The sequence below is a fragment of the Pelodiscus sinensis genome, chromosome 9, assembly GCF_052426305.1.
Source record: "Pelodiscus sinensis isolate ZL-2025 chromosome 9, ASM5242630v1, whole genome shotgun sequence".
In the NCBI taxonomy this organism is placed as follows: domain Eukaryota; kingdom Metazoa; phylum Chordata; order Testudines; family Trionychidae; genus Pelodiscus; species Pelodiscus sinensis.
The window spans coordinates 57717450-57731855 of NC_143060.1; the positions used below are offsets into that span (position 1 = coordinate 57717450).

General features: G+C 46.0%; 1 protein-coding gene across 1 annotated transcript in view; it reads left to right on the forward strand.

The window, feature by feature from the left end:
- The window catches only part of TRMT1L (tRNA methyltransferase 1L), a 61095-nt gene that overhangs the window by 31261 nt on the left and 15428 nt on the right, over positions 1-14406 (forward strand). The window contains exon 11 of the mRNA XM_075936762.2: positions 6884-7071. Within this exon, the coding sequence (XP_075792877.2) occupies positions 6884-7071 (188 nt within the window). The remainder of the gene's footprint in view (positions 1-6883; positions 7072-14406) is intronic.

The following is a 14406-nucleotide window of genomic DNA, read 5'->3' on the forward strand; positions in this document are numbered from 1 at the left end:
CATTAAAGTAGATTTGGTTTAAATAGAAAAACTCAGTTTAAACTTTCATAGTATACCTCATAACTAGGAAACATTCGCCCAAAAATCGACATTCCCCATCCTCAAGTGTGTACAAACAAATGCAGTGCAGCTACATTTTTCACGGTTCAGTGTTACCAGAACACTGATCTGGTGCTGTAAAATCTACTGTTTACAAGTAAATGTACTTATAAAACAAGCATTGATACAGTACCTGCTCTGCAAACCCTGTTCACAATATTAGTCCTTTCTCATACAAATATTCCTAGTGATTTGATAAGTGTACTCAGAAGTGAAAGTTGGGCTTTGGACAGGGGACACACACACACACACACACACACACACACACACACACACACACACACACACACACACACACACACACACACACACACACACCCCTCCCCCCAAAGATAATGGAACAGTAGTTCTGGAAAGAGTGAGTTGGAGAACAGGCGTGAAAGATCTAGGAATATGAACAACTAGTCACTTCTCCCCAACTTGCTGCTTCTATCAGAAAGAGGCGGGGGGAGGGAAGAGATGAGGGGTGCTTCAAAGCAGCAGTGCTGCATGGAGACTGGGGCCAGACCCTGGGCTTCACACAGCACTGCTGCTTTCAGATGCTGCATGCAGCCCAGGGTCTGGCACTTTGAAACGCCGCATGCGGTCCCCAGCTGGCCCCAGGTTGCACATGACATTTCAAAACAGCAATGCCACATGGAGCCCGGGTTCACTGGGTTCCCCCACTGAACCCAGGTTCCATGCGGCACTGCCGCCTTGAAACACTGAAGGGAGCACGGGGCTAGCAGGGGACTGCTTGAGTCCCCCACTGGCCCTGTGCTCCCAGCAGCACTTTCGCCTTTGAAGCGTAGCAACAGCCCTCCCGCTCTCTCCTCTACCTCCCCCCCATCTACCTGATCTCTTCAGATACTAATAGGTAGTGATTTATCTTCTCTTAGTCTTCATTCAAATCAGATTTTACTTATTTACATGCTGTAATCTTTCCTATTGAAGTCTATCACCCCAAGTCTTCTCTGCACCTGTTGTTGTCTGTAAAGAACGTGCACAGCGCGAACCTCCCTCTGTTCCTTTTCTACCGTCCTCCGCTGAAGATGGAGTCAAAGCAGTGCTCTCCTTTCTGACAGAAAATAAACAAATAGTACAGTTTAGAAATAGTTAAGTTTAGTCAGTTTATAAGAGGTTTCACCTAGTCCTTCAGTTTAGAAAAAAAAAAAATCCTCAACTGCTGCAGCAGCTTTTTTTCCCGTTCTCAACAGGCTGGGCTCTCCCAGCTTTAAGAAATGTGACTCGTGTCAGAATTCAGTACCGGTTTTGGACAGACACGCGTCCTGTATTAAATGTCTGGGCAAAAGTCATGTAGCACAGAAGTGCCCGCATTGCTTAAACATGACAGCCAGAGCAAGGAAAGACCACGAAATGCGGCTGAAGAACCTCTGGGAGAAATCCCTCCAACCATCAGTGGATAAGTCCCAGGAGACATAGGGGCAACCGATGCTCCATGACAGAGCTAGCTCATTGCCCCGTAGAGGCTCACAAGTGTCACTGGCTTCCCCGGCAATTCTCCAGTGCCGTCAGTTTCCAGCACCGTGGAGAATTGTTAAGTTGACATCAGCCAGGAGAGCTCAGTCCAAACCAAAACACTCAGCACCCACCAGTATGACAAATCCACTGGTGCAAACGAAGCCACACATGCCATCACCACCAGCACCCACAGGCGCCCAGCACCACTTGAATATGCTGGTCCCAGGCATTCAGAATCCAAACGCGCTCTGGCACCAGAGCATATGAAAGCATCTAGCAAGACGTGCCACTTACAAAAATCCCCACAGCCAGGACATGGCAGCTGGCAGGGAAGTGGATTCTCATCTTGCCAATTCATCCCCAATGGGAATCAGTGACTTCCTGGCATTCGACCCAAAATAATCGTTTTCAACAACTGCCACAACTCCCATGGCTTAGCCAGCCATGGCTGTATCCACAGCACCTTCAGCCTCAGTAGCCTCTCTGGGAGCCATGACACGTGTATCATCCCTGATTCTCCCATAGCTATAGTTCACAAAATACACCACCCGCTATGCCACAGCACACAACTACATGTTCCCTGGCTACCACAGTTCATTCCTCACCGTCTGACCGCCCCTCGGTAACAACCCAGGCAGATTCAGCAGATGAAGATAATTTACCTCACACTGACTCAGAGAGCTCTTCTCATACTCCACATTGTTCGGCTTGTCTAGATGAAGCAGTTTTCCAGGTATCGCCCTCTCTGCTGGCAGGTGACCTAGAACAATTCTAAGACCTATTCAAATGAGTGGCTCAATCTCAGGACATTATATCCAAGAAGTGCAAGACAAACAATGCCAATTACTTACAATACTACAACTAACAGTATCCTCAAAGATAGTGTTACCCGTCAATGAAGCTATCTTGGAACCATCTGATGCATTCTGGCAAACCCCAGTTTCTATCCCTCTTACCAACCATAGAGCGGATAGAAAATACTTTGTCCCTGCAAAAGGCATGGACTTTCTCTTTTCACGTTCCCGCCCAAATTCACTAGTCATGGACTCCGTTCATCACAAAACAAAACACCCTCAATTCAAATCTACACCTCAGGACAAAGAACACAAAAGACTAGATCTCTTTGGCCAGAAAGTATACTCCTCCGCCACCCTCCAGTTCAGGATATTGAATTAAACCGCCCTTCTGGCTAACTATAATCATGCCAATTATCAGGGCTTGACAAACCCTGGAGAGAGCTATTCACCAGCCCCGCACCATGCATGCGCCAGACCAGCACTGCGCCAGTGAATGGTGCGCACGGAGCAACCGGCTGAAATCTACTCGCCACAGACGAGTAGATTCAGCTGTTTGTTGAGCCCTGCCAATTATGCTAGATTACAAGACCTTTTACAGGATCTCCCTGAAAATAAGAGACCACAAGGCCAGTCCATTATCAAACAGAGCCAATCCATAGCTAAAGTTGTCCTCCAGGCTGCAATGAAGATGGCAGATACAGTAGCTAGTGCCACAGCTACAGCAAAAGTAATGCGCAGAGCATCATGGCTACAATCAAGAGTCCCAAAAGTATTACAAACTAAGATGGAGGACCTCCCCTTTGATAGGAACCAACTGTTCATCACAAAAACAGATGAGGTGTTACACTCAATGAAGGACTCTCATACCATACTGCGTGCTTTTGGCATGTACACTCTGCCTACCAAAAGATGCAAATATATTCCGTAGCAAAGACCAAGAGACTCAAACTACCACAGAGAACAGCAGAGACCATATGATAGCAGGCCCCAGCAACGTTCCAACAGAAGGACTCAACACAACCAGTCCTCTAACACTCATCCTGCTTCACACAAACAGCAGATTTGAAGTTTTGTTCAGGGATCTGAGAGACCATCCCACTGCATCCAAATGCCACCTTCCATCAGTGCCTGAGATCCTTTTACCAAAATGGGCCCTCATTACTACGGATATGTGGGTCCTTGAGATCCAGTCAGGCTACACGATCCCCGTTACCTCTCTATCCCCAACCCAACCACCTACCCCATCCTCTTAAAAAACCCCTCACAAGCCCCTCCTACAAGCATAAGTACTCAGCCTAGGGGCAATAGAACCAGTTCCCACAGAACATCGGGGAAGAGGGTTCTATTCCAACTATTTTCTAACTACCAAGAAAAGAGGCGGCTGGAGACCAATTTTGGATCTTAGGAAACTAAACCAGTTTCACTGCAACACCAAATTCAGAATGGTGACGCTTGCAACTATTATACCAGCACTGGACAAGGGACTAGTTCTCAGCCCTCGACCTTCAGGATGCATATTTCCATATAACAATCCTGCCCACAGGAGATTTCTCAAGTTCGTGGTAGGTCAAGATCACTACCAATATCGAGTCCTCCCTTTTGGTCTCTCCATGGCCCCTCAGGTTTTTTCCAAGATTTTAGCCGTGGATAAGGCCTCTCTCAGAATACAAAGCATCATTATTTTTCTCTACCTTGATGACTGCCTAATCAAAGGGCCCACGCATCAACAAACTATAGTCATGAAGAACACTACCAGAGAATGCTTTTCTCGACGAGGCCTCCTTATAAATATTTACAAGTCTACCCTGCACCCTACTCAAAATAATTTATCGGGGCATTCCTAGGCACAGTGACAGCAAAAGCCTATCTGCTATTGCAAGGATTCGAAACGTTATGCGATATCAAGCATACTCCCTTCACTAGAGCATGCACATGTCTTCAAATACTAGGACACATGGCAACCACAACCTTTGTTGTTCTACTTGCAAAGCTACATATGTGCTGCCTGCAGTGCTGGCTTGCGACCATCTAGATCCCAGACTGGCACGGTCTCACAAAACGCCCCACCTTCAGTCCTATAATCTCTCAACTGATGGACTTCTCCCACCAATGTGCTGGCTGGCGTACCCTTCCATTGCCCAGATCCATCAGTAATGATCTCGACGGACGCAGTACTCATGGGCTAGGGCACCCATTGTGGCACAAGAGCAGTACAGGGAAGATGGTCTCAACTAGAGCTGCACCTTCATATCAACATTCTGGGGCTCAGGGCCATCCACACAGCATGCGTTCACTCCCCCCCCCCCCCCCCCTTTCCGATAAAGGGCAGAACCATTTGTGTCCTCACAGACAACACATCCTCTATGTTCTATATCAGTCGACAGGCGGGTGCCCAATCACACTCACTATGTGCAGAGGCAATTGAATTTTGGAACTAGTGTTGTGAAAGAACTACATACCCCCAACCTCTACTTACATACCAGGCCAGCAGAATACTAGGGCCGACAAACTGTGCAGACACTTCTCAGAACAACAGGAATGGTCGATCAATATTAATGTTCTTCCAGTTTTTCAGAAATGGGGATTCCCAATTATAGATATCTTTGCCACGGTAGCCAGCCGCAAATTCCACAGATTCTGCTTCCATGCAGGTCATGGCAAGGGTTTGGAAGGGGACACATTCACCATTCACTGGACCACTCCCCTACTCTGTGCTTTCCCATCAGTTTCACTCCTCTCTCCAGAGTAATCAATAAGATACGCTTCGACCACGCCATAATAATTCTGAAATCTCCCTTCTGGCCGAGACAATCTTGGTTCCCCTATCTACATTACCTTTCAATAAGCTAACTGATCCCTCAATCCCTGGTTCCCCACCTGCTAACTCAAAACCAAGGCAAAACCTACCACCCAAACATAAAAACTCTGACTCTCACAGCATGGCTTCTCCATGGCTCCAAAATGAAGAACTTACATGCTCAGAGTGTCAAGTACATCCTATTGAACACTCAACAGCCCTCTACAAGATACACCTACCAAAACAAATGGAAACACTTTCAGCAGAGGTGTACCACTCATCATGTACATCCAAACACTGCCCCCATACCTACCATACTTGAGTAGCTGATGGACCTCAGCGATGCAGGCCTCTCCATTAGCTCCATTCGGATCCATCTCTCAGCGGTCACAATTTCCACAAACCAGTTGATCTCTCACTCTGCACATCCAATGACAAAGCGATTCCTAACAGGCTTGCAGAAAACGCGCCCAAACTTATGTCCTATGGTATCATCTTGGCACCTAAATCTCATTAATGACACACTCACCAGGCCACCCTTTAAACCACTAGCCATGGTACTTATCCATGAAAGTGGTCTTCATAGTGGCAATAACATCTGCAAGACGGGTGGGCAAAATTGCAGCCCTTATGGCTGACCCATCGTACACTACTTTTACTAAGGATAAGGTCATACTCAGGCCTCATCCCAAAGTTGCATCCTTCCCAAAGTTGTATCTGACTTCCACCTAAATGAACCCATATACTTACCTTCGTATTTTCCTAAACCTCAAACATCCTTGAGAGAATCCATTGTGCACACTTTAGATGCAGGACGAGCCATCGCATTCTACTTAGAGAGTACCAAAGAGACCAGGAAATCAGACAGACTCTTCATCTCTTGGTCCTGCCCCCATAAGGGATTAGCCATCTCAGCACAACACATTTCCAAATGGATTGCAAGCTGCATATACACAGCTTACCAGCTCCTCGGAAAACAGCTACCACAGATTATCAGGGCTTACTCCATACGTGTGACGGCCACATCAGTGATTTTCCTACGTAATGTACCACTAGTAGACATTTGTAGAACAGCGACATGGTCTTCCCATCACAGTTTCACACAGCATTATGCCCTACAGAAAGGATCCACATCTACGACTACTCTAGCAGATTCGGTCTTCCATCTTTACATAAATGGCTCCAATGCCCACCACCATCTGGTAGGTACTGCTAGTAAGTCACCTGAGTGGAGCTCCCACAGGGATACTACTCAAAGAAGAAGAAGATACTCACCCTGTGCAGATTGTTCTTCGAGATGTGGGTGCTCCATTATCCTCCCTTCCTCCCCTCTGCTTGGAGTCCTTTAACAGTTTTCAGGTAGAAAAGAAACAGAGGGAGGTTTGCGCTGCACGCACACTCAACAGACAACAGTGCATGACGGCGAGTGTGCATGCATGGCACTGGAGGCACTGCTAAGCAAAAATCTCTGATCAGCGGCATGAGGACACACTGAGACCAAGTAGAGCACTCACAGGGACACACATCTCAAAGAACCATCGTTACTGCACAGGGTGAATAACTTCTTCCTGCCCTCCAGAGCCCGCAGTCTAAAGAGAGGCTGTTTATAGATATTGTAGATATTTTTCCAAACAGTGGATGATCATATATATGGCACAAGGCGGAATATCTGGGAAATGAAATCTCTATTGCGTTCCTATTATGATATGCTGTCTTTTTGCTTTTGTAGAGCTGCAGCTCGATGTAATAAAGGCATTGACGTTTTGCTAGCAGTTGCTCTAGAACACTTTGTCCTAGTAGTGGTGAGAGTTTTGAGGGGACCATCTCCCGCAGATGATTCTGTCAAGAAAATTCGGTATCTTATCCATTGCCAGTGGTGTGAGGAAAGGATTTTTCAGGAGGGTAATATGATAGAAGGTAAATGGATTTTCCTTGGATTTCTTAAGGTATAATCCCTGCATGTTTATTGTATGTACCTATGTTAGGCACATAGTTAGTTCCAACATGTAAATATACTTGCTTTCACTGGAAATATTTCATATATAACATTGTGATAATGAGTGTGCACGTAAGAGAATGTTTCCATTATAATTCTCTTGTTTAAAAGTGGTTCTTTGAGTAATAGTTTTATAGATCACACTGTGCATGTGCGTGTACATGCAAAAGCTTGGATTTTTTTGACCAGCAGTATCTATTGGGTCTACACTGGGTAGATCCTGCATGCCCTCAGATCCAACTACCAGGCACATAAAGGATTAAAACAATCTCAATTGCCCCTTATTTCCATATTCCCACTTGTGGCAGCAGGATGGAGCAATGCTGTGTCTAATTGCTTCCCTCTAGCAGTCTTATTGTAATTAGTTTCTTATATTCTTGTTACTGAATTTAATTTGTCCAGTTTGGAAAAATGAAAATTCTTCAGTCTCCTCCAGACCAAGGTCTCTCTCAGCTATGAGAGTAGGTATCCAGGTTTCAAAAGCTACTCTACCTGTGCTTCTGAATGATTGGTACAATAAATGCACCAACAATGCACTGTTTGTAAACTTTTCTCCATGTGCACACACAAAGCTGCAACACTTGTTTGAAGCTGGTTTTGATAGAGAAATCCATGAAGAACATATGGATTCTGAGTTCCTTTCTCATAAGCAGTTTGCTGCTTCTCCAAAGCCAGCCCCTCTTAAAGCACCAGTTATTAGAGATGCTACCCCCTGTCCTCAAATCTTTTCAGGCATGAGGAGATCTGACCTTTCTGACATAGAACCAAGCATTTAACTAGGCCAAAAATAGTTATTTCACCAAACATTGGTCAAATATTCTAAAGCAATATTTTATGACAACAATAACAAAAAAAAGAGTAAGTCTCAAAGGTTTCCAGTAGAAAGTCTTAGATAGGTACTTTACTCATAATTACAGAAAACAAACTACTTATTTTAATTCAGAAAAAATGTGAAACAATATTAAGTTATACAAACTGAAAGAATAATTATTTTATTTTTAACAATATTAAAATAGCATTTTAACTATGAATGGTATTCAAGATTGAACAATTGCTGTGGGGGATTTTTTAATCAGATCCATCTGTAAAATAATCAGGGTAGAAACTGTATTTTAATTTGTTTACTGTGCTTTGTAAACTACCATGCATGCTGGTGAGTCAAAATATATGGGCATGTATACAATGATACAATGAAAATTCTAGCAAATCAAGATGTTCAACTTCCAGTTTAGTTCACGCTTTTCCAAGCATTAACATTTAGAAAAGTGAATTTGAGACATTTAAGTAGCCTGTGTAACAGATGCTGTTTCGAAGGTATTCTTGCTGGAATACTGACAGTGCTTAAAACAGGTGTTGAGTTTGTCAATTGACCAATTGACTGGCTTGTCATACCTGCTCCGAACTCAGACCAGTCTTTTTTAAGTTAGTAACCATTTTTGGTGCCTAAGGTAGGAAGAAGCAAAGATCTTCAGAGATTGCTCACCACCAATCATAATTCCCTGTACTGACCAAGCAAAAGGTCACACTTTTGATTTGAAGAGCCACTCTTCTGATTTGTCCAAGTGAGTTGCAGCTGAACACAACCAGCACTGAGAGTCTTCATGTGGTACCACAACCAGGAGGTGCAAGGCAGAAGACACTAGTCAGATTTCAGCAACTAGAGCCTCAAAAACCGCACTGATGTCTTGGATACAAACAGATTTGGAAATCTTCAATTTCATGCTGCAGCACATTGTTTCTCAATATCTAAAGACTCTGCAGCCACATAGGATCACAGCTCCCAGTGACTTTGGTTCACTGTTTCCAGCCAAGGGGAGCAACAGGAAGAGGAATGGCCCCGGCCGACACCTCCTGTGGCTCCCATTGGCTGGAAACAGTGAACCAAAGTCACTGGGAGCCGCGAGGCTCTGTGGCTGCGGAGCCTTTAGATCAGGGGTTCCCAAACTTTTTGACACAGGGACCAGTAAATCCATTCGTGAGTTTTCAGAGGACTGGTAACATTCATTTGCATATTTGCATATTCATTAAGCAAATGATGAATATGCAAATACGTTGGTTTTGGTCCTCCCAAAGCCCCCACGGCCAGCTTTAGCAAAGCTTTTGATACGGCCACCCACAACATTCTTACCAGCAAGTTAAGGGGATATGGATTGGAAAAATGGACTGTAATCCAATAAAACCCTGCACCACCACATCGTGTATTGAAAAAGGGCTCATTTATTTTCAGAAAGCTGACACCCATCTTTGGAATTTTTTATCCATATTCTCATTCCAGATGGTGAATGCACCAGGTTCTCTCCATTCTGACACACTGTAGTGCTTTTAAACCTCACTGTCAGCCATGGGGATATTTAAAAGACACTGCTTTTACATTTTTATTCAGGATCTGCGTGCGCCCTGAACTGTCCGGCTCTCCGCTGGCCAATTCTCTCCTCCCCCCCGCACTGGGCCAGCCCCACTTTCCCTGTCCCCGCTGGCCGATTCTCTCGCAATCTCTCCTGGCAAGCCCTGCTGCCCCCGCCGGCCGATTCTCTCGCAATCTCTCCTGGCAAGCCCTGCTGCCCCCGCCGGCCGATTCTCTCGCAATCTCTCCTGGCAAGCCCTGCTGCCCCCGCCGGCCGATTCTCTCGCAATCTCTCCTGGCAAGCCCTGCTGCCCCCGCCGGCCGATTCTCTCGCGATCTCTCCTGGCAAGCCCTGCTGCCCCCACCTGCCGATTCTCTCGTGATCTCTCCTGGTAAGCCCTGCTGCCCCCGCCGGCCGATTCTCTCGTGATCTCTCCTGGCAAGCCCTGCTGCCCCCGCCAGCCCTGCTTCCGCCAGCCGGTTCCCCAGCCAGCCCCACGATCTCTCCCAGCCAGTTCCCCCCACCCCACGATCTCCCCTGGCCAGCCCCACTGCTCCCGCCCCGCCAGCCAGTTCCCCCCCCCCCCCCAGCCAGCCCTGCTTCCACCGTCCCCTCCCTATCTCCCCCAGGCAGCTCCAGTGCCCCGACCCTGCTTCCTTGCGGCCCATATCCAACCCCCACTCCACAGCCTGCAATAAGAGCTCACCTGGTAACCCTCATTATGCCTCTGCCAGGAGCCTGAAACATACGGCTGAATCCGCCCAGCCCAGCTGAGGGCTTGGGGAACCTGGCGCTGCATGGGCAGTCCAGGAGCCTGGAACACCCTGGCAGCCACGCTGAGGCCCGGTATTTTTTTCCCGTGGCCCGGTAGCGTGCCGCAGCCCATAGTTTGGGAAACGCTGCTTTAGATAAATAAAAAAGCAGAGCTGCCTGTTACCAGCTTTCTCAAAGAGGCCCTGGGACCTATTTTGAGAAACACCGCTGTAGCAAAAAACCTCAGTCTTTTGAAGTATCTTTTTTGGTACCAGTATAGTCAACACCATCTTCATTAGTATAGAGGTCCTCGACTCCGGCTGTATTCACAAGGCTTTCTGACCTAATGATTCCAGAACCAGACCTGGATATTCTTTTTAGCTGAAGGATCTGTCTCTCCAGGTATTGGTACCAAGAGCAAGAGGTATGATTATATTGATGCATCTGTTTCCAACACCAATCTTGGTCTCTGAGATATTGCTGGATCTCCTCAACCAGTGTTAACCTCTTAGAAATATGTATCTCCCTTAAAAGAATACTACTTGTTGGTATAACCATCATCAACGGGGGGAGGGGGGAATAGAAACATCTTTGAGGAACAAGGAAAAGACGCCCTTGGAGAAGGGCTTCTAAGAGGGACATTGGAAGAAGTTCTTGTAATCAAAGATGACATGTTTCTGAAGACCATAAGCTTCTTGGATTCTACCTCTCTGGCATCATATGCTTTTTCCTTATGGAATACAATTCTGGCCACACAGGTCCACCTGTAAACCTCAAAATCCATATTCTTTTCCTTATGTGAGATGCAGACGTAGGAACAACTTAGCTCCTTTTGGATAACTCTCTCAGGTAGTATACTTGTCACAGCCAGTTATCTTCACAAATTCATCCAAGACCCACAGAGTGGTGATGCATATCTCCTGGAAGAGTATGAGGATGAGTTTATTCCATCTCTATTTCATCTTTACCAGATGAAACAGTTACGCCATCAGCATTTTCTGCTATTGATAACTTCAATGACTTTCAGAAACTTCTTAAGAGTGGCTGATACTTTGGATATTCCACTGGAAATAGTCCTGGAACATCAGTGTTATTCAGCATACTTTCTCTGTTCCCTCAGAGCCATTTAGCAATAGCCATTAATAAGGACTGATCAAGGACCTCTGGAAGACCCCAGCCTTCATCTCAGCTGCTTCTACAAAGACTTCTCCCCCTCCTTCCTAAAGGATTCAAGTATTGTTTCCATCCACCTGCCATAGGATCATTAGTAGTGGCAGTAGCTAGCCTACAGTTTTGTATAGTCATTTACCACACTTTTTTTTGGTAGAATATGATACAGTGGGATACAATCCTTCACTTTGCCAAGAAGCTACCCCTGGACTCCAGAGATAAGTTGTAATCATAGGCCTGAGCTCAACAGGGTCATGGCCTTTTTAAGTCAACAGTGAAGAAATTACCCTTTCTGAATTATTTCAACGTGATCTTTAGAGTTTTATAACCCATCTCTGAGTAAGAAGAAAGGCATCTGCCTTTCTCACGTCAGTGACCTTTCTTGTCTTAATCATATCACCAGATGGCTCCTGACTCAGACTGTGTTTTCAAAAGTGGAGATGCCCTTCATCTGCTGTTAAATGCATAGTCTTCATCTGGTCAAGGACAGCAGGATTGATACTGCTATCACGAGTCTTTTACAGGATCTGTACCTGTTCTCCCCTCCTTTGGCAATGGCCTACCCCATCACTCCTCTTGACAACCTGTCTCCAGACACAGTAGGTTGCTAGTGTCAACATAAGGTGACTTTTTTTGCATTCCTAGGGAAGATGCTTTGCTGATCAGATGGGAAAGGGATCCTTTCACCTTTATCCTATTATTTCCAGATGTCCTCGGGAAGATGAAAAAAGACAAGGTCCAGTTGAACTGATAGCTTTGGGCATATCAGTTCTGGTACTCCAACTTCTGATGCACGTATCTCTCCATATAAGACCATCAAGCCATCTTGATATCCTTTCACAGAGCCAGGGGATTTTGCAGATGACACTAAGCTTGGGGGAGAGGTAGATATGCTGGAGGCAAGGATAGGGTCCAGAGTGACCTACACAGATTAGAGGATTGGGGCCAAAAGAAATCTGATGAGGTTCAACAAGGACAAGTGTAGAGTCCTGCACTTGGGACGGAAGAATCCCAAGCATTGTTACAGGCTGGGAACCAAATGGTTAGGTAGCAGTTCTGCAGAAAAGGACCTGGGGATTACAGTGGATTCAAAGCTGGATATGAGTCAACAGTGCGCCCTGGGGGTGTGTCTAGACTACATGCCTCCTTCGACGGAGGCATGTAGATTAGCCAGATCGGAAGAGGGAAATGAAGCCGCGATTAAAATAATCGCGGCTTCATTTAAATTTAAATGGCTGCCCCGATCTGCCGATCAGCTGTTTGTCGGCAGATCGGGGGAGTCTGGACGCGATGCCCCGACAAAGAAGCCTTTCTTCATCGACACAGGTAAGCCTCGTGAAACCAGGTTTACCTGTGTCGATGAAGAAAGGCTTCTTTGTCGGGGCATCGCGTCCAGACTCCCCCGATCTGCCGACAAACAGCTGATCGGCAGATCGGGGCAGCCATTTAAATTTAAATGAAGCCGCGATTATTTTAATCGCGGCTTCATTTCCCTCTTCCGATCTGGCTAATCTACATGCCTCCGTCGAAGGAGGCATGTAGTCTAGACACACCCTTGTAGCCAAGAAGGCTGTTAAGGTTCCTTCCCCACTCTGGCACAATGAATGCAGAAGTGGGGGCCTGCAAAAGTAACCCAAAACCTTATCCTCCCAGGCTTTGGTATAAAACTTCCCCCCCAAAATCTTAAAAACCTAGATTTTGGGGATAAAATCCACTGCCACCACCCAAGTAATGATAAGGAAACTAGGGGAGAGATCACTTGGGAAATCTCACCCCTAAAGTAAAAACCAGAACACAAAAATTAACCAATACCAGGTTAATAAAAGAAAAGAGAGAGAACTTTTATTATCACCCCAATATTCCTGTTGCAGGCATAACGACTAGATGAAAAAGTCACAATGTAATATACTCATGAGCAGGGTTCGACAAATAATGTAATCTACTTGCCCCTGGCGAGTAGATTACAATCCGGAAGAGCCGGTGCAGAGCAATCTGCACATACGCAGAACGCGAAACTGCGCAACTGGCAAGTGGGGCTCGCTGCCACTTGGCAAGCCCTGCTCATGTGGAATTCCACCATGGGCACAAGCTTAGTTGCAAAAGAGAGGAAAAACCTATTTTAAATGCACAGACAACAGATCCCATTTCCAAAACCATAAAACCTAACAGATTTATCTAAACTTTACCCTACTTAGAGAAGAGGGAAGAGTCTATTCTTGGAGGGAGACATTCTATCTGACTCCCTCAGTAGCTGGAGAGAAACTGCCCCAGAGACAAAAAATGAGAAACCAAAAATTCCTTTGTCCCAGTTTGAAATTTCTACCTACATTCCTATTAGCCAGCTCTACCTGGGTTAGGTATAGTTAACCCCTTAGTTCCCAGGCTGTTGGCTAACCTTCATTATCATGACAAAGGCTAATGGCATATTAGGGTACATTAGGAAGAGCATTGCCAGCAGATCTAGAGAAGTGATTATTCCCCTTTATTCAGCTCTGGTGAAGCCACACCTGGAGTACTGTGTCCAGTTCTGGGCCCTCCACTATAGAAAGGATGTGGATGCATTGGAGAGGGTCCAGCAGAGGGCGACCAAAATTATTAGGGGGCTGGAGCACATGACCTATGAGGAGAGACTGAGGGATTTGGGTTTGTTTAGTCTGCAGAAGAGAAGAGTGAGGGGGTATTTGATAGCAGCCTTCAACTTCCTGAAGGGAGGTTCCAAAGAGGACAGAAAGAGGCAGTTCACAGCAGTGACGGATGGCAGAACAAGGAGCAGTGGTCTCAAGTTACAGTGGAAACAGTCTAGGTTGGACATTAGGAAAAACTATTTCACTAGGAGGGTGGTGAAGCACTGGAATGAGTTACCTAGTGAGGTGGTGGAAACTCCATCCCTAGAGGTTTTAAGTCTCAGCTTGACAAAGCCCTGGCTGGGTTGATTTAGTTGGGATTGGTCCTGCTTGGGCAGGGGGCTGGACTTGATGATCTCCTGAG